The sequence below is a fragment of the Camelus dromedarius genome, chromosome 7, assembly GCF_036321535.1.
Source record: "Camelus dromedarius isolate mCamDro1 chromosome 7, mCamDro1.pat, whole genome shotgun sequence".
NCBI classification, from domain to species: Eukaryota; Metazoa; Chordata; class Mammalia; order Artiodactyla; family Camelidae; genus Camelus; species Camelus dromedarius.
In genome coordinates, this window is record NC_087442.1 from 51,050,266 (window position 1) to 51,076,869 (window position 26,604).

Below are 26,604 nucleotides of genomic sequence, written 5' to 3' on the forward strand. Positions count from 1 at the left end.
ATTACTTTTACAAGTGACACCTACCAATTGCCCATACTTTATACAAGGGGTTAATTTAACATTCGCGAACAAAAACTTCAGTAGGAAGAAGGTAAACTTAGCCAAATGTTATCTTTAAAACATGGCTACTATATCATAGTGTAAATTGTGATAAAACGAACTATTGGCCTGATGACAGCTCTGCAGTGGAGACACTTCAGAGGTCTGTTATCCCTGATCTTTGAAATGTGAATTCACTGTTTAAAGACTTTCCATCATGTGTTATTTATACTTAACTCTAAAAAGGAGGCCTCTGAAAGGCCAGGCCACAACTTCCCCGGTTGGGAAATGATGGTTTTGGTTGTGTTGACAGTGACTAAAGAACCAGGGCGATGAGGTGAAGCCCTGTCAGAGTCTGTGGACATCTACCTTTTCTTTAGGATGAGTGAAAGCTACCCGGCATCTGACAGCTTTGCACTTGAAATGAGTGTTACACAGTACTGCAATAACATTGTTCTCTTCCACATGACTCTTTTTGTTTGGTAATGTCACCCAGGGTCATTCATTCTGTACCTCTTAGAGATCTCTATTAATTATTCAGAAAACCCTTACACCTTTGACTTGTTCCATTGATGGTGCCTCCCCTTAGATTTTTTTCATTGTGAAATTTTGTTGTTCTTGGTCAACCCCAGGAGATTTAATCTAGGCAATAGGGAAGAGCAAGGACTGAGGTACAGGGTCATATAGATAAAAGGAAGGGAAGTCAATCATCAATTAAGTGATGTTGAAATAAGTCCTCTTGAAACTGAGTTCCTCTGCCGAGTTTATGATGAACTATCCAAAACTTTACTCTCTTTCTTGTCCTACCCCTGTTCCCCTCAAGATTGAGCAGTATCAAAGAAAAAGGAGGGCTGAAACTAAGCAGGACCCTGCGGGGACCTCCCAGGTACAAAAATCCCACCATGTCCCCCATTTCTTATTTGTAGAAAAGAGCTTTAGTCTCTTAGGCCTTCCCTGAATTCTAAAGAGCAGACTCAAGCAGTTACTAATTAGGGAAGTGAGGAAGTGCAGAAAGAGAGGAAAAGCACTTGAACAAGAAAAGTAATGATAATAGTTCAGGGATAAAACAGAGTCCTAGATCCTCCTTAAGGAATATACGTGACAGACTGACACACATCTTTGACTTGTTCTGCAGGAATTAAGATCCCCACCCACGTGGAGAATAGTTACTGCATGCCGAAAACAAGCATATAAACCTCAGACTGGAATCAGAAGGTTGATGATTAAGATTCCTGAAACACTACCCTGTTACTCACCACCAGTCAATCAGAAGAAAGTCATGTACCCTGCAGCCCTCATTCCAAATGCTGCCTTTAAAACCCCTTCCCTGAAGGCCATCAGGGAGGTTGGGCATTTGGAACATGTGTCACCCATGCTCCTTACTTAGCATCTTACAAATAAACACTGTACTATCCTTCATCACAACCTGGTGTCAGTAAATTGACTTTGCTGTATGGCAGGCAAGCAGACCCAAGTTTGGTACAGTAACAATGTCAGCACAAGGATTCACAAGTGCAATAAAAAATTTGAAGATAGGGCAAAAAGCAACAATTTAGTTTTTCCCTTATCTTAGCCAGTAATTCTTAATTTTGGTTGCTTCTTAGAATTATCTGAGGACATTTAAAAAAAATCCTGGTTTCTAGGCATCACTACCACATATTTCGATCTGATGGCTTCAGAGTGGGTCTTGGACCATATTAAACACACACACACACACACCCCTGCAGGTGATAGAAATCCAGAAGTGAGCACCTCTGCCTTAGAGGATCTGCTAGTCTCCTGTTGTATTAAATACTATCAACACGACGACAGTTCTCATCCGACTCAGATACTAGAAACTTCACGTGTTGTTTTACTTCAAACAGCTCTTGATTTTTACATCTACCTTCTCAAATCCAAATTCATTTTTCTTCAATATTCATTCTCTTCTCCTAGGTAACATCCATCACTGCAAATAAACATTGTCACCACTGACTTACGTGAAAAAACCTCCTGACACCTCCATGTACCTCACAACATCCTCACATTCAGCCTTCAGGTCCTGCTGGTTTTACCTTTAGGAAATCTGTCCACTTGTCTGTGCCTCTACTGTCTTTGTAATGCCCCAAACTCCCCCTCCCCCAACACACACATTCATTCATATTGTACCTGGATTACGAGGATGGTCTCTGAGCCAGCTTCCCTTCTTCCACTCTTGCTCTCCTACAATTCATGCTCCACATACATTTGTTTAATGCACACACTTGCTGAAATGCTTTCAAGATCTTTCATAGAATGGTGGTTACCAGGGTCTGGGTGGGAAAAATGAAGAGATGTTGATTAAAGTCTCAAAATTCTAGTTATAAGCTTAACAAGTCCTAGAGAACTAATGTACAGCATGGTGATCATAGCTAATAATAACCATATTGCATACTGAAAGTTGCTAAGAGAGTAGATCTTAAATGTTCTCACAATACAAAAAAAAATGGCAATTATGTGACAGAATGGAGACATTACCTATTGTGATGTCTGTAATCATTTTGTAAAACATTAATTATCAAATTAATACTTTATAAACCTTAAACTTACACAATGTTATACATCAGTTATATCTCTATAAAGCAGGGGGAGGGGGAGGATCTTTCTTTTGCTCTAAGGATAAAAATCCAATGTGTCTAATTTGACCTATTAGGTCCAGTCCACTTCTACAGGCTCATTTTCCACTCCCGTCCCCTCACTCACCATGCTTCCTTGTCTTCATTGACCTTTTTTCTTTTTTGTTTTTAGGCTACATCCAATTTATGCATTTCTTTATTATGCATTTCCACAGTTTGGAGACCATTTTCTGGTCCCAGGGGAGTCCTAGAGAATGAGACTCAGGTCATACAGCACCTGTAGGCACCAAGTGCAACAGCCATGCAGGCACCACTGTTCCTCCAAGGTCCCCTTGGCAAGGTGGGTCTCTTGGCTTAACTTTCTTGAGTATCCCTACTGATAAATAGGTGAAAGTATTAAGGTATACATGTATAAAGAAAAGGAAGAAACCATTCATTATTTTGCTTTTTAATTTATTGAGCATAAGCAAAAGATTTATTTCTCATTCTTTTAAAATCATTTGAAGTTAACTATTATCAGTATGTGCATGATAGTAACCCATTATTACAACATAAATCTGTGTAGTCATTAGTAAAAGAATCTCATCTTGTTATCATTATTCTTAATAACTAATTTATAGTGAGGGCTTCCTATGTGCCTGACAACGTGATAAGAATATTATATACATTATCTCTTCTAACTGTGACTAAAATTCTGCGAAAAGCTAAGTAATTTGCATAATCTTGCATATGAGAGAAATTTTGTAATAGAGATTGTAATAATATTAATAAAGGAAGGCTTGAGAAATATTTGTGGAAAAGTAATAATTGTGGTAAAACCTTGAATAAATAAAAGCAGAGAGTTTGTTTCAATGCATTTGGTAGGGCAAGACTAGTGATCTTAAACAGAACGTAAGATTTGAGACGCTTATATTAAGATGGCACTGATACTCTAGTGTTTCACTCATAATAAAGAGCAACTTACACTTGCAAAACACATTTTAATTCCATTCTATAGAACTCTCAGAATACTAGATGGAAAAATTAAGAAACAGATCCTAAGTGAGAGTCTGTTTAAGAATCCAAAAGAAGTAAGAATCCCACCAAGTTAGAAATTTTTCTTTAGTTGTCTATTTAAGAAAAATAAAATCTCACTGAGATAGTGTATTTAAATAGACGGTTGACCCTTGAATAATGCAGGGGTTAGGGGCACTGACCTTCTGTGCAGTCAAAAACAAAGAAATTGATAAATAATTCACCCAAGGGTAGGAAGCGAAAATATTTTTTATTGGAATCAGGACTCAAATCCTACTCCTTTTAATTCCACATATTATAAGCTCTAATCCAACACAAGCTTTCCTCCACACTCAGTTAATTTAAAGAGCTGTAAAATGAAAATACAAGTACTATATTTATTGAAAAGAATTCATGTGTAAGTGGGCCTATGCAGTTCAAATCCACATTGTTCAGGGGTTGGCTGTTCTTTAATACAATTACACACTTCAAAGAGCGAGCCTTAATGTTCAGAGATAGAAAATTCTAAGGATAATTTCCCATTTCTCAGCTTTTTATGAAAATAATGATAGACTTGTAAAATAAACTTATTGAAGTTTGTATTTTGAAATTTATGCATTTTCTTTAAGGGTGGTATATAACATTTAAGTACCCACACCTAGAAGTCACAAATGACTTGCTATCTGTAAAAATTTGGTTGAGTACACGACGTTGTAAACTGACTTTACTTCAACTAATAAAGAAAGAAAGAAATGTGTGTTGAGTAACTTAGCTTTGCTAAGCTGGTTGATGAGCTGGAAAGTCAGATTAATAACAGCTTTACCCTACGGAGTTGTTTTGAAGATTAAAAAAAATTGATTATTTAGCCTTAGGGAATTATGTGTAGCTACTGAACTGACAGTTATATTTGCCTAATCACACTCACCAAAGCCTGTGTATTTATTTGATTACTATGGATTTTAATCTGTCGAATACTTAAATTAACTCTGAGTGCTAAGATTCCCAATATTGAAGAGATTTAGAGCTCAGTTACCCTCATATTTAAAAGTATTTGTTTTACTCACTAAAAGTGTCTCTAAAAGCAATTTCCGATCAGTTTTAGGATGTTCACACATTTGCCACTTAATTATAATTAGCTTCAAATTTTTAAGAGAAATTTTTACGTAAATTCGATGTCAGACACCCAGCAGAGCTGTTTGTGCTTCGTAGTCAACCTGGAGTTTCTCGTGGGTTACTTAGCGTATTGGTTGGTTCCTAGTCCACTCAGGCTGCTATAATAAAACACCTGGGCTGGTGGCTTAAACAAGACATTTAGTTCTCACAGATCAGAGGCTGGGAAGTCCAAGATCAGGGAACCACATCACTGGGTTCTAGTGAAGGAAGAACTGGCCTGCTGATGGCTACCTTCTTGCTGTGTCTTCATAGGGAGAGGGAGGGAGGGAGAGAGGGAGGGACGGAAAGAGAGAGCAAGCGCTCTGAAGTCTCAATTTATAAGAACGCTAATCCTATCCCAGGATCTCACCAGCACAATCTCATCTAAACCTAATTACCTCCCAAAGGACCTACCTCCAAATACCATCACACTGGAGACCGGGACTGCAGCGTACGAATTCTGAGGGACACAAACATTCAGTCGTAACATTAGGCTACGGCTTCCATGACGAAGGATCACAAGAAGGGTGGCTTACGCAATAGAAATGTATTGTCTCGCGGTTATGGAGGCTGGCAGTCTGAAGTCACTATGTCAGGAAGGCTGGTTTCTGCTGTGAGCTGTGCAGTTCCACACCACTCTCTCAGCTTCTGGCAGTTTGCCGGCAACCTTTGGCAGCCTTGGCACCACTCTTATCTCTGCTCTCATCTTTATATGATGTTTTCCCTCTGTAAGTGTCTGTGTCCAGTACTCCCCTTCTAATAAGGACACCAGTTATACTGGATTAGGAGCCTATCCCACTCCAGAATGACCTCATCTTAACTAATTACATCTGCAATGGGCCTATTTTCAGATAAGGTCACATTCTAAGATATTGGGGGTTGGAAACAAGCATATGAATGACGGAGCACAATTCAGTACATAATGCTTAGTTACCTTTACCAGCTATAAAACTTAGATAAAGATATGAAATACATTACATAGCTCCTAAGTATTCATAGGGTATTTTTTTTACATTAATGTAAAATATTACTAATATATTATACAGTCTGTGTTTGAAGTATTGGCAGCATTGAAATAAAATTCTGAGCTCTGTGAACAAAAAGGAACTTTCATTTATGAAAAGGAACTGAATCCTAAGTGTCAGCTGAGAACACTTAACCAAATCAAATTGGCAATTTGCTCAGTTTCCTGGTATGGTACTTTGTTTAAAAGTGTTTTCTTAATTAGCTATTAAAAAGCATTTAATTTTGCATAAAGCAGCTGGCACTTCAGAGCCTTAATTAAAAGTTACTGTTCAATTATTTATGTACCACACAGGGTATCAAGTGATTTAAAAGGAACTAGCAAGGTAACATTTTACAGCTTTGGACCCACTGACACTCGGGGTACATTTAAAATAGGATTATGACTTTCCTTCTTTGGGTTTGAATATGTTAGCCTTTAGAAAAAGTTGCTAGTTAATGCAATCTCTGAAGAGATCAAAAGCCAGGAAGATGCTGGAAGTATTCTGAATACTCACTTAAAAGTCCAGAGAAATTTAAAACTCAAAAAGTTTTACCAGCTTACAGGAGAACAAGTAGATTGATACCAAATTTTAAGAGCTAAGTAATAATCACACTGAAAGAAATAAGGCTCAGTTATCTAATGCAACAGGACATTGGCAGCTCCTAGTTGACCAGACAGGCTCTGAGGGTGTTGGACTCCCCATTCTGGTGGCCTCCAGCACTGGCCATTACCTTAGGGACTCCTGAAGCAAGAGGAGTTTAAGGGTGTTGTCCATGGTCCTCCATAACAATGAGCAAAATGAGTGACGAGTGACATGAGTACTCACCGCTCTGCTCTGATAGCTTGAGGGTGTCCAGGAAGTGTCTGTCACCTGAACATCTCCTGCAGTGAACAGCTACGGAGGGCGACACTGCCCCTCACGGACAAGCTGCTCAGGAAGGAGCTACTGGTGTTGTATCCCAGATGGATACAATTACAGTTTAAGTATTTTCAGGTGTGGCTGTTCGGACGCGTGACGCCCAGAGGCACAGTGGGGGCTCTGACCAGCTACAGCATCAGCCAACCTGATCTCTGTTTTTACACACACAGTATCCCAAAAGTCTTAGTTCAGTTTTAAGTTTTAAAATCTTCAGCAGTCTAGATGGTACAAATTCATAAAATGAGCATCATTTGGAAGACTAAATTATCTGCAATTAGTTTTGAAATATTTGAAGAATTAATGCTTATGTTTTTTTGTTTAAGTCTCTCTGAAGATGGTAGACAATGACTAAAACAAAAAACTTAAATTAAAAATGTATTATTATTATTATTGGCCAATAAGCATATGTAAAGATGCTCAACATTGCTGATCATTAGAAAGATGCAAAATCAAAACCACATCACCTTATGCCCATTAGTATGACTACTGTCAAAAAACCAGAAAAGAATGAGTGTGGGCAAGGTTATGGAGAAAGTAGAACCCTTGTGCACTGTTGATGGGAATGCAAAATGATGCAGCTGCTATGGAAAATTGTATGGCTATTCCTCGAAAGATTAAAAATAGAATGACTATACAATCCAGCAATTTCACTTCTGGATATATATCCAAAAGAACTGAAAGCAGGGTCTTGAAAATATATTTATACACCCATGTTCATAGCAGCATTATTGACAATAGCCAGGAGGTGGAAGTAACTAAAATGTCCATAAATAATTGATAAGCAAAATGTAGTATATACTTATAATGGAATATTATTCAATCTTAAAAAGAAAGAAAAATTTGATACATGCTATAATGTGAAGGAGCCTCAAGGACATCATGCTAAGTGAAATAAGCCAGTCACAAAAAGGCAAATACTGAATGACTTCATTAATGTGAAGTATCTAGAGTGGTCAAATTCATAGAACTGGGAAGTAGAAGGGTGACTGTCAGAGGCTGAGGAAGGGGAACATGAGTACTTGTTTAATGGGTATAGAGTTTCAGTTTTCCAAGATGAAAAAGTTCTGGCAATTAGTTACACAACTATGTGAACTTAATACTAACTAACTGTACACTCAGAAATCGTTAAAATGGTAAATTTTATGTTACAAGTTTTTTTTTTACCACAATAAAAAATTTATTATTTAAAGTTTCTCAAAACTGCGTAAGAGTGTGATAACTGTAAATAATTACATTTTCATTTTTTTTATTTTGAAGCATTAATACTTCTGAGATCATTAAGTTAAAAACTTTACTAAGATTTTTGAGATTTCCTATATTTTGAGCCTTCCCTCCATTTTCAGCTGATGGTGTACACTGTTCCATGTAGGTTAGCTGAAGTGTTCCTACTCTAAAATCCATGTTGTAAATAAAAGCTTTGATACTATTTTGAAATACTTGACATTTCAAAAGTTTGTATGGATTTGAAGTCCATTTCTATTATCACAGAACTTTTAATATTTCATTTGGCAATGGCAGAAGTGAAGTGCCTCAGATTCTAAAATATAATTTCAAGTGGATACTTTAAAATAGCTGTAAGAATAGTTCAAAGTCTTTCACTTTAGTTATGAAAAATTTCAAATGTATAAAAAAAGGAGAGAGATGCTGGGGTAACTGGAGATCCATGTTTAAGATTCTGTTGCATACTATTGAGAGAATTGATGGACGAGCCAGAAGACTCTTAAGGTGCTGTTACTGAGGAATAGAGTTTTATGGGTTTTTTTTTAATAACTACTTTTAAAAATAAAAATTAACTGGTTTTAAAATCAACAAAGTGTTTACTTGGAAAATGAAGTCTTCCAAAAAGAAGGCTAGGAGATTCTCTTAATTTAAATAACAAAACTTTTTTTTTTTTTAATTGGCTGTGTTGACTCCAGCAAGATCAGTGAAGTCATAGTAGTGATCAGGAGGCTGGCCAAGAAATGTGGGCTGTGTCTAGAAGCTGAAAAAGGCAAGGATCCAGATTCTTCCCTAGGGTCTATGCAAGGAACACAGCTCTGCTGACCCGTTTTAGACTCTGACCTCCAGACAGTAAGATAATAAATTTGTTTGCTTTTTCGTTGCTACATGTATGGCGATTTGTTACAGTGCCAAGAGGAAATTAATCCAACAATGGTCTGTAAGCAGCTTTCACTCATTTCCTTTGTGGGGTCTGCACCTCTGGCCTATGGTAATGCTTTTTGGTGTGTTTTTGAGGCCAGCACTGCTCAAACCTTCACCTCCATTACTGACCTAAAAGGTGGTTGAAACCATAGGTGAATTGTGTTTCTCCTATGTCTGACGATCTCAGATATAGATTGAAAGGCTATTCCTGATAATAGAAACACTAACAAATTAATTTTAAATAAGAGTATCTGGAGGAAGAGTCCAGAAAACACTGACACTTCAGCCCAGTTAGTGACTCTGATCAGTAAGTTTTAGCTCTCTTCATCGCCACTTAAGCTAATTTGAGTTTCTGTAAATTTGAGTAGAATGAACTCATCTTGAACCTTTACTGTTCTAGGTCTGAAACTGTCAGACCAAACTGATATGAAAACTGTCTCCTGACTGAAATGTTTTGATTCTCTTTTATTAAATATTGATTTCTGAGGCTTTTTCTGATTATCCTCTCTCCTCTTTGGTCCAGAGCCCAGGCTGTCTGTGGCTTGCTTCTGCTTCCACGTAGAATTAAGAATATTATTGTCTCCTTTCATTCTCCTGGGCTGGATGCTGTCATTGCTTTTTCATCTTATCCCTCATTTACCTTCCAAGATAATAACCTCAGAGCGGGTGTGCGTGTGTCTATGTCCATGTCCTCCAGCATTTTCTGCTAAAATCTTGCTGAAAGATGGCCTGTAAGAAATCAATTTTTGTTTTCTTTTTGAAAAAAGTAAGGCATAAAGTTATACTTTGTTCGCTCTGGGTTCTGCAATTCTGGGGGCCAGCACCACCTCTAAACATTCCAATCAAGTTTCAAAACTTAGGTCTTTAGCACTGTATGTCTTACTTTTAAAATTCTTTTTAGGGTTTATAAAGTGAAGAAAAGAAAACCCAATTCATCCAAAACAGATACTGAAATACGTGCAGTTTCAGCGGTGCGATAGAAGGCATAGCCGTCTTCCCAAATGGACACAAAGAGGCCACATTCTTTAGTTGGCTATTATGTTGGACAAATCAAGTTTATTACCTGAGTTTTTAAAAACAGAAAGGTACAATGAGTTATCTAAGCCACTCCACACTTGGAAAATGGGCTATTACTTTTTTTTGAAAGCGTATCCTGTTCTAAGGCCAACTCCTCACTGAGATGGAGAAATAGTAAGTGGGTCAGTGGAACAGGCATGTCATTAAATCAGCTTCAGTTGTTCCTTTTCCTGTCCCTTCAATTCTCTGTACCTTGAGTTCCCTTTCCTTTTTATTTTTCCATTGTGAGAATATGTCAGAAGGAAGGAAGAATGGTCCCTAAGACAAAAATGAGATGCTAGCAGTGGACTCTGATATTGACAATAGCACATACCTTTCATATGGGAGTTGGGCTGTCCGGCTATAATGACCTGCCTGAGTTACCCTGATACCACTACTTGGCAAGCTGCTACTTTTTTTTTTCCCCAGAAGCAGAACACTCTTTTATGAGTTCTATGTAATTTTCTTGAATGCACACATTTCTAACATATTCTGCAGTCCAGTCCTTAGAGGCAGCTACTGTATTCATTTAGTTACTAGCAAATCTTTCACTATTAGAGTCATTCTTTATATTCAGCATGACTTCAAGAACAAGAATAATTCCCCCACATTTAAAACAATACACAAATCATAAAAACCTCTGTGGAGTTCATTTACTTGCTTGGAATTTTGTTGGTCATTGAATATGGAAAATAACTAAACAAGCCTTTGGGCTTCAACTAACTAAAGCAACTTTAGGAATTAACATTTGACTTGAATGATTATTTTTAACCACAGGGTGGTGGAGGAATTTATCAGTGGCTTTTATAAATTTGATTGAACATGTAAAAAAAACTGTGATTTGTGGCATTAGCAAATATTAAATTTTTCTATTACAACCATTCTGTTAGGGTATCCTGAGAGTAAATCGATAGGGTTCAAAGAGGTCAGAGGGCAGTTATGGGGCATCTCCAAGTCTCAGCTCCTATGTATGGAATTATGGAATCACAGATACTAGGATGGTATGTGCTCTTAGAGGTCATCATGTCTAACCTTCTGATTTTGCAAGTAGAAATCCACCAAGAGAAGATAAGAATGAAGAACAGAGAAACCATGGTCACATTTTTTAATTAAAAAATTTTTTGAGACCATGGTTTTTTGAATCCCCATCTGATGCACTTGTCCCCCAAACCGTGTTACTGCAGACTTTGAACATAAACATAGTCCTCCAAAACTATTATGAGGATGAAAATGTTATAACCATTTCAGAGATCTTCTTTGATAGTTTGGGGGATTTTATTTCGATCTAAAGAGAAACTGAATTCATAATATTTGCAATAGTTTAAAATGGAATTAAATAATATAATTCTGTTATTCCACAGAGCTTCCATGTAAAATAGTGGATGTATCCCCATGTGTGTACATACATGTGTCTGTATACATCTATGTATCCTACTGGTCCCATTTCCCTGGTAGAATTTTGACCAGTTCAGATTTTGGCATCCTTATATCTTGTTATCATACTGCAATGAAAAACACTGACTCAATGAATACGTTCTGAAATGTAATGAAAACCACAATCAGTTTCTAAAATGGTTTATCATCATTATTTTTAAGTGCTTTGCAAAAGCTGCCAGTAGAGATGATATTAAAACTACCAGGAAATATGCCGATGTTTGTAATTTTGTGGGGTTTTTTTCTATCAACTAGAATATAAGATATAGCAGATTTTCAAAGTGCCTATAATGATACAAAACAAGCAGAGGACTGATAACTGACCCCCTCTCCTGTGGTGTGATATTAATGCTCATTCACTGGGACATTAATTTTGTGATACAAATTATGACCTAAAGGAATTCTCTCTTCCCATGGCAGCATAAATTCCCTGTCCCTGATTATCATTACTATATATTTTTACAGTGGTGAGCTTAGCTGCCTTCCAGATTAAGTTTTAATGGAGATTTTTGTCCTACAGAACCTACAACGATTTTTTATAAAACATTAGATTTCTCTTACTTCTGCCAAAGTAACTACTACCTGACAGAGATGGTAATCAAAGGTGAAGGAGGATTTCTGGAACCAGAGCCTTCCCTTGGGAGCTGTGAGCAATCAAGCTGAACATGAGTTAACTGGCTTTCGTACATCTCTCCACCCAGGCCCTGGGCTGGTGTAGGACGTGAGTTATTGCTTGAGCATGGTAGGGCCAGATGCCACGTTCACAGCACTTGCTCTCCTTTGTTATTGCCTAGATCTCTCTTGACTTTTGGGGTAAAGTGAACTTCACGTTAAGCCATTAACAGTAACATAATAAATTGCTCCTTAAATTAGCTCTCCAGATGTGGAAGCTACAAACTTTTCCCAGGGTTTTTAAAAAAACAAGTGTAGCAGAGTTGAAAAAAAGCTTACATCTAATAAACATATAAATTTGAGTACTGTGTGACCATAGTTGCAAGCTGGAATGATGGGCTGGTCAATAAGATTCCTAAAAGAATTCATTACTCAAGGTCTTGCTTCCAGTAATGGCCGAGTAATTTCTGTAAGGCCAAACTCCCCAAAGATAATAAACTCTAAACAAATCAGGAAAAACAACTATGTGAAGGCACTGGAGAATGATAAAAAATCAGACAGATACTGGTGGGAGCAGGAGCAATGGAAGAGCACCTGGCGAGTGTGTCCCACTCTCTCTTTTTAAAAAAGTATAGAATATATGTATATATTTTACCTTGGGGGAAGCTCCAGAACAATGATTTGAATTCCCCCACAACAACTCCCCAACCACACACGTATCTCTTATCAGAAAAAATGGAGGCTGGAACACAGTGGAAGAAGATCTTTTAGCACTGAAAGATAAAAACACTACGCCCAGTGAAAATATTCTTTAATAGTGGAAGTGAAATAAAGACATTTTCAAATAACATTAAACTAAGATAATTTGTTAGCAGATCTATAGCTTTAGAAATTCTAAAAACAGGGGTTTGGTTTTTGTTCAATAATTAAGAGAAATGGTACCAGATGAAAATTCAGATATTTAGCACAGAAGAGGAGCACCAGAAAGGCAAACAGATGGTTAGATACAGGACAAGTTTTTAATTAAAAAAATAGATAGAACTGTTTAAAACAAAAAGTAATAGTATTGCGTTCTGTAGTGTATGATGTTTATGGATACAATACATATGACAACTGTTACACACAGGATGAGGGGAGGGCAGATAGACTTATACAGTTGCAAGGTACTTATATTTTATATGAAGTATGACAATATGACTACTAAGTAAACTGAAAACTTAACATTGTCATTGTAGTCCCTAGAGCAATGACTAAAAAGATAAAGTGGTATAGCTAGAAGGCAATAGAAAATTGAAATGGAATTCTAAAAAAATATTCAATTAACTCTAAAAGTAGGCAGGAAAGCATAGAAAGAGGACTAAAAAACAGAGGGGACAAATAGGGAAAAAAATTCTAAAATTGTAGACTTAAATCCAACTGTATCAATAATGAACCAAACATAATTTAAAAGGCAGAGATTATCAGGATGGATTTTTTTTAAAACGCAAGACTCAGTTATGTGTTGTGTACAAGAACCATACTTGAAATATACAGACACAGGTTGAAAGTACATGAATGAAAAAAGACATGCCATACAAACTGTGTGCCTTAAAAGGGTGCAGATAAAGCGGACTTCAAGACAAAGGTTATTTCTAGAGGTAAAGAGAGACATATAGTGAAACACTGGCCAATTCATGAGAAAGACATAAGTATCATAAATGTGGGTACATCTAATTAACAGAGCTTCCAGATACATGATGCAAAGTAAGTCACATTAAAGAGAGAAATGGACAGTTTATAACCAGAGTTGATTTTAATACCCCTTTCTCAGCAATTGATGCAGCTACTGGGCAAAGAAAGCATTAAAGACAGAACCTTTGAACACCATCAAACCACAATCACCTCATTGATGATTACAGAACATTCCATGCAACACCTGTAGATGACACATTATTTTCAAGATCACATGGTACCTTCACCAAAACCGATCAAATGCTGGGTTGTAAAACAAGTCTCAATAAATCTAAAAGGTTTGAAATCATACTGTGCATGTTCTCTGACCACAATGAGATGAAACTAGAAAGCAGTAATGATAATATGCTAGAAAAACTCAAATATCTGGATAATATGTTAGAAAGACTTAAATATCAGGAAATGTACTTGTAAATAGTTCATGGACCATTGTCACTGTTCACGGTATTTCAGAAGCCCTTTGTTATTCACATGCTAGGATGTAAAAAGTGTTTTGATGTGAACAGAAGATTAAAGGCTGTATTGGCAAGGTAAACAGCTTTTCTAAAATCCATGGAAAAGCTTTAAAGTTAGGTCAGAAAAAAAAAAGAGATAAAGGATCAGATAGTTCATTTGTATTTTATCATCAGCATTCATATGGCATCAAAATTTAAAATTTTTTTGTTTACAGGCCAGTTAGCCTAAATGTAATCCTCCTCTCTAGACCCCCATATGATGTACACATAAAATTGATCTTTCCCAGCTCTGTTGGTCCTTTGCTCCTCTCTATTATCCAGAAGTCTACTTTGAGTTATGTTGAGAATACTCACCTTTCAGATTCCACTGTATTTAAAAAAGCTGCTGCTTGTTACTATGAAACCTGCTGTTTTCCTTGTTGATTGTAAGCATACTGGAAAAAATAAGAAAAATAACCCCAATACATTTTCATTTCATTGCTCAAGAAAAAAAAAAAAAAAAGAAAAAGAAAAAGAAAAAAACCTCAGTTTTCAGAAGAACCATTATTTTTCAGAAGGTGTTCCCATGCACTTGGGAATGAGTTTATTTTAGCTACCAGCAACTTCCGTAGCTTGCTCTGAGTCATACAGCTATAAGGCATTGACATCTCCTATTCTCTTACATCAGGAAGGGAGAAAAAAATCCACCCCACTGACGCAAGCCAGGTCATCTTGCCCCCAGAGATATCTTCCAGTCTCTGATCAAGCCTTCACAAAATGTAGTGAAATCTACCACCTCAGTAACCCCTTATCTTGTGCCGAAGGCCAGTCCTGCCTTTGTTCTAATTGTCCTCCTACCCTTATGTCTTTTAGGGATGTGTTCCAAGATGGTCTGACACCTGAAGTTTAATTTAGATCAGTGTTCTTAAACCTAAGCATGCATCGGGATCACCAGAAAGGCTTGTTAAAATGGATGGCTGGGTCAGCCCCCAGAGTTTCTGATATAGCAGGTCTGGAGTGGATCCTGACAATTTCCATTTCTTGCTCGCTCCCAGGTGATGCTGATGCAACTGGTTGGGGTCTACACTTCGAAAATTGTCGGGTTTTCCTGTTTAAGGGGAAAGAGAATGCTAAGAAAGTTTCCAGGACTTACTGAAAAAGTTTTGTTTGTTTTTTTTTTTCCTATTGCAAGAAGTAAAGACTGCATGAACTTAAATGTTTCAAACTCTCCCATACCTCTTTAGGATATTTTAGGATTTCAGAGGAGACAGGAGGTTGAGAAAATTAGGAAAGAGATGATGGAAATTCAATAGCTTTCAAGTTAATCTAAGTTAAAGTCCCATTCTATGAGGCTAGGTTGCATCAACATGCCTACTACTAACGGTTTAGAAACCAGCTATCCCAGTGGTTCTCAGGGTGTGGTCACTGTTCCGGCAAGAGCAGCATGACCTGGGAACTTGTCAGCGATGCAAAATCCCAGGTCTTACGCAAGGTGCACTGAGTCAGAAACTCTGAAGCTGTTGTCACCAATCTGTAGTGATCAAGCCTTTGAGGTGATTCTGATGCGCACTGAAGTTAGAAAACTAGTGATGTAGCCCAGTAATAGTTTTCCTCTCTTAGATCTGCTCTAGGATGGAGGGGGGAGGCTGAGGGGCTCACAGACAGTCAACATGGTGTGGTCAACACCCACAATGTACTGTAACAGAGCCTGGCTAGACAGTCTTCACAAGAAGTATTTTTGCTTCTTTTGGAAACAAACAAGGGAAAGTGTCAGATCATTTTATAAATTATGGGCCCACATTGTATTGGCTGCTTCTGAAAATGACACAGTCAATAATGATGCATTTCTGCCTAGTGCATTAATCCAAATCCTTACTAAGCAGCAGTTAGCCTGTGGTTCCAATGCTGAACTTTTTAAAGAAGGTATAGGAACACATTAGGATGAATTTACGATCAACCCTTTAAAAAGGAATTCTTAATGCACACTCATTTATTCATTCAAACGTTTCCTGAACACCAACTTCCTGCCAAGCATGCACTGTGCTAAATGGCAATCAAAGATACAGAGGTGAGCAAAATACAACTCACTTCCTTTACTGAAGACAGGATGGACGGCAGAAGTCAGCACAGGACTAGATCCCGATAACCACCTGGCCCAGTGGTTCTCAGTCTGATCCTGACACAAGGAGGATCAGTTCTCACCAAGTCCTCAGAACCTGCCCCAGACCGACTGAGTCAGAAACTTGGGTGGTGGCGGGGAGGTGAGGTCAGCAATCAATTTTAAGCCCTCGGGCGATCCTGACGCAGGCTGAGATTTGGGAACCAGCCAGCTAGCCTAATTATATTTTACCTTTCTTAGGTCACACACCTGAGAATCTGATGGAAACAGTCTTGCTTATAACTTTGGACACTGTGAATGGTGAAGTCCCAATTTAAAGACTGATCTGGTCCAGGCCCTTATTTTACAATTAAGCAAAGTACATACCAAGAGTCAAGTGACTTACTAATTAGTTAAACAGCTAATTAATTCCGAATGGTGTTTCCAAGTTCAAGAGAACCAATTCCAATTTCATCTCTCTACTCCTCTGCTTATACAGCGGTAAAAGCAAAAATACAATGGAAGCCACAGTAATCTGTGATTTAACTTAAAAAGCATCTTACCCATATAAAATGGAACTACTCCTCCAGAGAAGGCAGGGATGATTTTCTTTCGTAATGACTACTATGCAGAAACAAATGCATTCAAAACCATCTCTGATAAGCAGATAGGCGCCTGGGAGCCATTCTCTGTGCCAAAAGAAAATAGTGCAACATATTGGCTCATTAAAAAATAATGTTCTCCAGAATGTTTTAGACCTCCATGGGCTGCATGTGGATGAGGCTGTAGAACACTTGATGACAGTTTTACAGCAGAAAACTGAAGAATTTAAGCAGAATGGTGGTAAGAGATTACAGGGAAAGGAAACCACAGCCAGGGAGGAGTTGCTCACATCAAACCAGCTGTCATTAAGTAAGTACCTCATAAGCCATAGCTTCAGGTTTTCTGAAATTAAACCAGGGTGCTTGAAAGTGATGCTAAAGTAATGTTAAAGTGACTTAAAAGTGTGAAGAATTAATGAAATAAGGTGAGAATACATCTACATCCCGAAAAGCCTTTTATAACTTCACGTTATCTGATGGCAAATTTTATTATTTTCCTTAAAGCTGAGCAATTGACTTTTATGGTCCAAATGATGAACCCATTATTGACAAATGATTGAATTAACCATGAGACTTCTCATTAAAATATAATATTGCAGCTGTTCATTGGAGAATATATTATACAATTTTCAGACAGTGTATCACCAACAAAATGTTTTTATTTGTACTATAAAGAAAATGTAATTTTGCTGTTAACTCTGTACTTTTTTATTGAGAATGTTTTATAACTTTACTTTAAAATTTCTTATGAAACCATCGGCAATTTACATACTTAATTTAATAAAATACTTTAGCCACAAAAAATTAATGTTCTCATGTTTCTTATGTTCTTATTGAAAGTGATGGGTATTATTGATTGAAGATTGACTGTGTCCACTTAATCATATACCAGAAAAGAAACACAGAAAATGACAAAACAAGGTAAAGTTGAATAAAAGAAGGCATGAACAAAATATTACTATATGTAGTCACTTCAAACACAAATAAAATGAACCTATGCTGTCAGAACTAAGGATGATGATTTACCGTAAGGAGGCAGAGGTAGAGGTTGGGATGAGGCATCTCCTGGGACTTTGCTACTGTTCAGTTTCTTTATTTGATTGCTGGTAAACAGATGGGCTTAGTTTCCATTCAATCCATAGACTAAGCATTTTTCTTTGTTACATATCAATACATAGTTGAAACACACACACAACACAAGGTGTAGAGACTAAGTATGCAAAGATTAACTCTAAAAATTTGTATTTTCATGGAAGAAATCTTTTCCTCCCATCGTTCCACAAGTAAAGGGCCTTGGCAGCATCCGGCAGGAGGGACCTTGAAGCCTACCATTTTCCCAAAGAATAGAGTAAAGAAGTAATTGCCATTAGTGGGGAGATGATGAAGTCAGAATCAACTGAGTTGGTGACACCACATTGGCTCAAACCACAGGATTCCATGGCCAAGCAGGACCTGATGTGTTTCCAGACTGTCGGTTTTCTTGGCTTGGAAATGAAATATTTTAATTTCCCCCACTTCTACAAATCAGATCTGTTGAATTCCACAAGTTTAAACTCTCATATTTTTAGCTTAACAGACAAGTTTCTTACTGAAATGATACTGCCTGGGCATTAAATGCCTTCAAATATATAAATGCAAATTCAGAAAGTAAGGTCACATTGTGTTAAAAATATTTAAATCCCTTGATCCAAATTCCATTTCTTTTTTTTCTGAATAACCATAAGATGAACAAAGACTTATATAAGAATATTTTAAATGGTTATTTTTAAAAGCAAAAATTTATAAAATATGTTGCATTGAACATAAAGAGTAATAATTAAATGATGCCCCATCTACACCAAGAACAATTATACACATTTTAAAGTCATGTTTTTGAAGAATAGTTATTAATATGGTGATATGATACCAAATACTACTTAATAAAGAGCAGGATAAAAAACTGATACAGAAAGGACAATGTTTTGAAAATAATTAAGCAAAATCATATTTGTAAAAATATAAAAACATTATAAGTTCCCATTTCTGTGGTAAAATGCTATGTAATGTTTAGTTTCTTCCAAAACTTTTTTTGTATTTTCCAAAATAAACATGTATTAATTTTTTTTAAATTATAAAGACATTGCATGCTTTTTCAAAAGAAATCCAAGTATTCAGAGTGAAAAGAAAAAATTCTCCCTCCCCTTTCCTCCTTCTGGCCCTGCCTAAGACTTAAGGCAGGAATGATAATTATCAGAGAGCATTATTCGTTTTCTATGTAATTATAAAGGGATATTATATACACACATAGTTTTGTTAATGGGAAAAAATAAAACATTCTTTTTAACTCATATTTTTCCTCTAATGATATATTATGACAGCTTTGAGTCTACCTCATGTGCTATGTGGATCTATCATAATTCAACTAGTCCTCTTCTCATAAACACTTTAGACAGTAACGATTTAAGACTGTCTTAGTCCAGGCCAGTTTTATATCACTGACAGACTGATCATTGCACTTATGTCTGTGGTCCACCTGTGGAATGGTTTCTAGAATGGAAGTGCTGAGTCAAAGAATATTAATATTTTTAAACATCAGTATTTATTGCCAGATTTTACCTCTAAAGGCCATGTGCAAAAGGAAACAACCCATTTTTTTCTACAGCACCACTGGTTATTGGTTTTAGTAATTTTTTCCAAACCAGTGAATCAAACATTTTGTTGTTTTACAGATCTCCAATTAACAGTAAAGTTGAACATCTTTCCATGTTAACTGTCCGTTTCAATTGATTCTTCACTCATTTGCAATTGTTTTTTCTTATTGATTTATACATGTTCCTTATTTCTGTTGTTAATGCTGTTTTTTTTCGAAGATAGATTTTCTCCCAGCCTTTTGAGGTTCTGCTGATCCCACATACATTTAGTGTTTGTTACGCATGCAGGTATCTTTCAATATGGGGAAAATGTTAACTTTTATAATCAGACTTTTATTATTTGCTTTTATGTTATGCTTTTCCCATGCCAGTTATAAAGATAGTTCCTACATTGTCCTTTGGTGCTTTCATCATTTTAACATTAGTTTGAATCTATCCAGATTAAAAACTGTATGTCTAACACAGAGTTTTAATCTGAACAGAAGCGATTTTGCTATGTAGACCTGTACTACTGGGATAGCCGGCCTCCAAGATGGCCCTCAATTATCCTCACCCCCTGGTATTCACATCTCACGCTGTCCCCTTCTACATGGTACCAGGGTTGGTCTGTGTGACCAACAGAATGTGGCAGAAGGGATGGTATGGTAGGTCACTTTGAATATTAGGTTATTAAAGATGGCTTCCTTCCAAGGCTCCTTTCTCCCAGATCACTCATTCCTGGGGAAGCCAGCTGGTATGTCATGAAGACAGTCAGGTAGCCTAAGAAGAGAATCCTGTGGTAAAGAACTCAAGTCTGGCTAACAGCCAACAGAGAATGGAGGCCCACCACCCACCACTGTGGGCTGTACCCCACAGGCTTGCAAGCCCTGTACTTGCCCAGCCTCAAGAGCCTGGAGTCTGTGACAGAGACATCAGTGGTGTAATGGATAGGGATCTTACCTGTGTGAAGCAAAGACCAGAAGTGACACCTGACTGTGTGCGGCGGTTGGCAGGACAGGAGGGAATTTTCATCAGGATGGCTCACTGGTTACCAGGGAAATCAGCAGAGGGGCCAGCCCTTTGATAAACTATCACAGGAGAGAGAGTTCTGATCTAAAGATTAGAACTACCTGGGGCCAAGGGCAGGTACATAGGCACTTACTGATTAGATTCTATGACTAAGAGGGAAGCTCAGTCTTGTGGGTGGGGTATGGGTGAGGCAGGGGTTGTATAGACAGCAAGAGAACAGCCATCTTTTTTTGCAGTGGGGGGGAGCTGGATGAGCCTCTCTCTGTGTAACTGGTGACAATATGTTTATATAAATAGGCCAGTAAAGAGGTCAGATGAAAACACGACTAAGTTTGTCTATCACACCAGCCATATTTTCTTGCCCACATGAAAAAATAAATAAAAGGCACTGCAGAATCCCGACTTCCAACCAAAAAGCTGAAACTGTTATATGATGCTGTCTGTGCTAAACCACATACAACATCACCTAGAAAAATGTCCATCAGTTGTCTTGCACTTTACTAAGCCCCAGAATGATGAACATGATGAAGGTAGTCTCAAAAATCCCAGAGAGTCAGTACCTGGGTCTGTGCCTTCTATTTACATTATTAATTTAAAAAATTTTTTTTGTTTAATTTTTAGACAATTTTAAAAGGTTACTGGAAAAACAACAGCAACAACAGCTTTCCTGAGTGGCCTGATCATACAATCACTGTCAGCCTGGAAGCAGACCCTACAGCTTTCCGATGACTATGCTCTCAGCCAGTGGCTTGACTGCAAGCTCAGGAGAGACTGAGCTGGAATCTACTTGGCTAAACTGCACCTGGATCCTGACCACAGACACTGTTGACAATCAATGTTTGTGGTTTAAAGCTGCTAAATTGGGGGATAACCTGTTATGCAGCAATAGATAACTAATGTAATTACTTTAATAATTAGGACAGGTTTTCTTTTTATAAAGAGCCACTTTTTTAGAAAAAGGGCTTTGGTTTGAGAAATCCTTATTAAGTTCTTGCTGTTAAGCAGCACCCATCCCTTCACGCTGTGTAACCTAAAATCACTATCTTAAGTTCTGTTTGGGAAAAATATTATGTGCTAGGAAACTTTAGGTGTTAGTATTCCCTAATTCCTACACTTTATAGACTAGAAAATTGATTTTCCGGATGTGTATTCAACAGAAGTGTGAGCTAAAAAAAAACTTGCTTGAACTGTGGAAACTTACATTCTCATTATAAACAATTTGACAGCAGAATACAGGGGGAAAAAAGATCCCAGGTGTGGGACTCAGGAATGGGATTTTTAGTTCCATCTGGGTCACTAACTCTATGACCTTGGATAAGTCTGCTTTCCTAGGTCTCAGTGTGGTCACCCTGGAAATACTGGGGTGAAGTCAAATACCCTTTAGCACAGTGCCCTTCACATGTTATACTCACGATCCCCTGAAATGAAGGGGAAATCCTCTGACACAATGACATAAAATTAAATATAAAACACATGAAAGTTGACACAGAAATGTTATTACACATTGAATGTAATTTTCAATATTTTACCTTTAAATATATAGTCTTTCTCTAAACATGCAGATTTAACTTAACGTATGGAGCATGTCTGCCATGGACCCTAACTGGCAGTCAGCCCTTGTGAAATTAGTTGGCCAAGTTTGTTTTCTATGAAAATTATTCATTTTTTTCAATTCCGATAAGCACATTAAGTATGTACTCTATGATGTGACTTACCATTCAACTTCATAACTCCCCTTCAGTTTCCTGCTTTTCTCTCAAGGGACTATCCCAGAAGGCAACACATTCTAGAATTGTCTTTGTTTAGCACCATGTGGTTTTCATCTCCAGGGCAGTGTACCTTTTTGGGATAGATGAGTTAATAACCTTTTTTTTTTTTTTTATAAAATAGGAGAAGGGCAATTGTGCCAGGAAGACTGGAAAGGAAAATCAATTAAATGAAAGAGGAACATTTCTCAGTAGAACAGTTTAAGGAAAAAAATATAAATGTGCACCCAGGGGTATGCGAGTCACTTCCAAGGGGCTGAAAAGCTCCTTGTGCTATGACTTCCAATCATTATTGGCTACAGTTATTCTGTCCTTCTTATTTCCTGGATAATGAAAATGACATTCTCACACATGGAAAATAACTATTACTGGTAATATCATCCCATGGTATTAGTGCTAATATGCATAGTTTTGGAGTTGACTTCTATTTTCACTATGAAGTGAAAGGCATTACTTACGATTAGAAGAACCGAGTTGCTTTCACAGACCAGAACCATTCAGCATTTTGGATGGGCATGACAAGTCAAACAGGGGAAAGTCATCTGTACAAGTCATGGACAGTAAGCAAAGAACAGCTCTGAAAATGTAAGCCCAGATTTTTAAAAAGCCATTTATTTTAAAAAACTGGTTTGTCAAATCACATACACGAGCAGATACACAACTACCAAAGTGGCCCTGTAATAGACACCAGTGGGGCGTTCACCACACAGTACCTGAAAAATACAGCTAAAAAAGAGGAGTCGGTGGAGTATTTAATTTCAGAAACCTACGTGACTCCCTGTTGAATGGCTTTAAGTTAGCGCATAGTGAGTGAGAGGTAGAGTCCCAAGTATAATAGCTGACGCCTCAGGGCTCCATTTAAAAACAAAACAAAAACAAAAACCATCTTCCCCTCGGCACAAGGGAAACCTATCCTATTTTTTTCTCTCCTTTGTGAAAACAGAAGCCAAGTTTCTCTCCTCAAATGGTTCAGCATTCCCAGTAAGAGTGTTGTGTGGTGACCTAGGTGTTGTGTTTCTTGCGCCATCTAATTCTCTTCACCTTCCGATTCAGACTCTAGGAGAGAAAAAACAGAAAAGCCAGGTTGTGTCTTCTGAGATTCCTTTAAATAAGGTCATGATAGAGTTTTTAATCTATTTCCCCCACCTCCTACCCCGACCCCAAAAAGACACTTTTGCAAGAGAGGCACAGGAGGGCAGACAGCAAACTTTTGCTTTTTTCTGCCTATTTTTTTGGAACAGTAATTAGGCTCATTCATTCCTTCATTCATTTTAATGGAAGCACTGGGGATTGAACCCAGGACCTTGTGCATGCTAAGCACACACTCTACCACAGAGCTATACCCTCCCACTCCTCTTCGCTTTTAAATGAAACGCCTTTCTAAAAATGCAACTTGCTCATGAAAATTACTGGAGACTGTAACTACTTTTATTTTTCTGCATCATCTAAAATAAACTTTTCATGCTTAGTTGGATTAAGTCTCATCCATTATTGTTTTCCCACTTTAACCACCAGTCAACTGATAAAGGTGCTATAAAAACCTATATAATTCTAGAAGTATGATTAAACTAAATGTATTTCTTCCCCCTTTCACATCTGCCAATTATTTCTTCCTCCTTGTCCCCCATAAGGATGGATAATTTAAGAGGTTTTGTTTTGTCTGTTTTGTTTACCATGCAGAAATATTCACTGCCTCGATTCAGAAAGGAAGGCTAAGACGTGGGCAAAATGTTTGATAGGGAAGACACCCTAGGAACTTCAGTTTTAGGAAAACCAAGAAAATTCTGTGGAAGAGGGAGCTATCTTGAATTTTAATGAGAAGGTATTTGCTAAATGGCCACCAATGTTGTTAAACGGAATCATACCTTCTTCTGCGTTTTGTAACCACTCGACAAATTTCTTCATCTGGTCAAGAAAAACACTTTTGCCTTTGGCAACATGTGCTTCTTTATACCATTTCAATATCACTTCCTCACTCAGCACGTCAGCTGCAACGTCAGATCAAAGATTTCGAAGTTACTACATAGAGATCGTGGTTTAAAGCAACTTCATGTCTTATAGTTTAATAGAAAGTAATCACTTCAAACATTAAAGCTCCGTTACAAAAGAAACTCATGTTGAAACTCATCAGAAGACAGGAACCAAGTTCATTTCCATATGGCCCAGTGCCCTGAGTATTTTGGGAGTTAAGGGAGTCAACAGTGATGACGGTGATCTATATATCTCATCAGGCATGATATAATGCAAGCCTGGACGCAAGTCAGTACTGGGACTGGGACATCTCTTACAGTGCTAATTTGCTGGTAGGAAACTGAGTTATACTGTAATTTTGCCAATGAATCAGCAATTCCAGCATTTCAGAACACTCTGTGTCCTGCCAACTTCAAACACATCTTGATTAAGCAGCAACCTCAAATGACCGGTCTTTTAAGGGGGTTTACTGTAGGAGAAAAAAAAGGGCAAATAAAAAAAATGTAGAGAGGATGCAAAACCAATATTAACAGTTAATTAAAGAGGAGCTTCCTGGGTATATCATGGAACCAATAGACACACAATCCAAAGTTCTACACTTACTCTATTCCTAAGTCATTAATTTATTTTCCCATAGCATAATATCTAAATCGCAAGGAGTAATGTTTTCCTTGTACACCATCAAGAGAAAAACAGAGATGAGTTAGACAGACTTCTTATAGACTTTTTTTAACAAGTGTTTTCTACTAACTATTATCTAAAATTCTAAATTCCATAAATATGCCTTTATACCCTCAAGTTACCATTAATTTAGAATATTTAATGTGAAGAACAGGAAGAGGAATATGAAAACAACAGCCTACAGACTTTGCCAGGGTTCTAATGGGTTGCCTTTGGGGATTTCGGAGTGGAAAATGAGATGGAAAAAAAGATAAAAATGATTTATTATTGTCCCCAATGCCAGCCCAGTCCATTGTAAATGCTGATAAATCATTCTGCTCATGTTTTTGCAGTTAAAAATATAACTTTAACTTATGAAAACAAGAGAAATGATTTGATACTGTTTTCATTCAAAACATCACGGATATTTTCATAACAAAAAAGCATGTTTTTTTTAAACTAATAATTGGCTCTTGACTTCAGGTGAAGAGATTGAACTGACTAAAAATGCACATGATTGGTTTTAGAAAATATAAAACTTGTTTAATTTGTTTATTTTTATCATTAAATATACTACATTTTCCAAAGGAAAAAGGAAGTCTGGATTTATTCATTTGTAAGAAGTAGACATAAAAATTATAATCAGAAGCCCTAAAAAATTACTCTCAGCTTCTAGTCTTTTCATTTCTTCTGTTTCCAGCTCCACACTCTCCACTCACAGTGATGAAAGAACTTCCCCACCTCTTGCCAGCAAAGCCCAGTTTTCATAGAGATGAGGAGCAGATGGTTCACAGCCCAAGGAAGTGCCTTGTTACTGTGTAAGACTGCTTTGCAGAAAATTTTCAGGAACACTAATGAGCGCAAACGTGGATTTTAAAAGTCTCTTTTATATAGTTTGTTTTTTAGGACACCTTTAAGATGCCTGTGATTTAGACCTGTCATTTCCAAACTGTTTTTTGACTATGCTCCTCTATCAGCAAGACAATTTTGAGTATGTACATCCAACAGACATACATTTTTTTGGCTTATAAATTATATGCATGTACTATGTAACTATTATTGTTAATGTTATAAAACAAAATAGAATTGAACAAGTAAAGGGAAGTTCTAGGTTTTCTCCTCACCTTAGTGAATCACGTTACGATACAAGGTATAGGCTGGAAAGGCGATGTCCAGTGTAGTTTAGTGATACTGTTTGTCTCAGGTTATTTTTCTGAAGGTTGAGGTCTCATTCCTGTGTTTTATTGCCCCACAGAGGCCAACAGAGGCCATGCAGCTATCAGAATCCTTGGTCAGTGACAGTGCTTGTGCAAAGGGCCCTACATGATGGGTAAAACTTATCGGATCGACAGTCCGCTGAAGTCCACTGAAAATGAGACAAACTGCAGAGCTGAGTTCTCAGAAGAACCTAACTGAGTAATACATACCAAATTTCTAGTACTAGGGGAATAAATAACATAGAGAAGACAGAGGTAACTATAGACGGCAACTTGGAGGCAACACATGAACACCAAAAATTTTAAGAAACTCAACTTTCGTCTAGTGAAAAGCCTCATCTAAAAAGGAAGGAACTTCTTGACAAATGAAGAAGAGAAAGAACTTCTGTTTCCCATTAAGGAAAAGTAGGAAGAGGAGTTCATTAAAACTGGGAGACAAAGATGACAAAATGTTTAGTGGGAGCTCCCAGAAATGCTCACTAGGAATGTGGAGGGAGTACTGGTAACAGCATAGTAGGAAAGGAAGGCATTATATAATTG

General features: G+C 37.3%; 1 protein-coding gene across 2 annotated transcripts in view; it reads right to left on the reverse strand.

Moving 5' to 3' along the window:
- Positions 1 to 22,810: 22,810 nt before the first annotated feature.
- BZW2 (basic leucine zipper and W2 domains 2) overlaps positions 22,811 to 26,604 on the reverse strand; it is a 51,060-nt gene continuing 47,266 nt past the window's right edge. For both annotated transcript variants that reach the window (XM_031455001.2, XM_031454998.2), the window contains exons 11-12: positions 24,082 to 24,204; positions 22,811 to 23,272 (exon numbers count right to left, since the gene is read on the reverse strand). In XM_031455001.2, the coding sequence (XP_031310861.1) occupies positions 23,244 to 23,272; positions 24,082 to 24,204 (152 nt within the window). In that variant the 3' untranslated portion in view covers positions 22,811 to 23,243. The remainder of the gene's footprint in view (positions 23,273 to 24,081; positions 24,205 to 26,604) is intronic.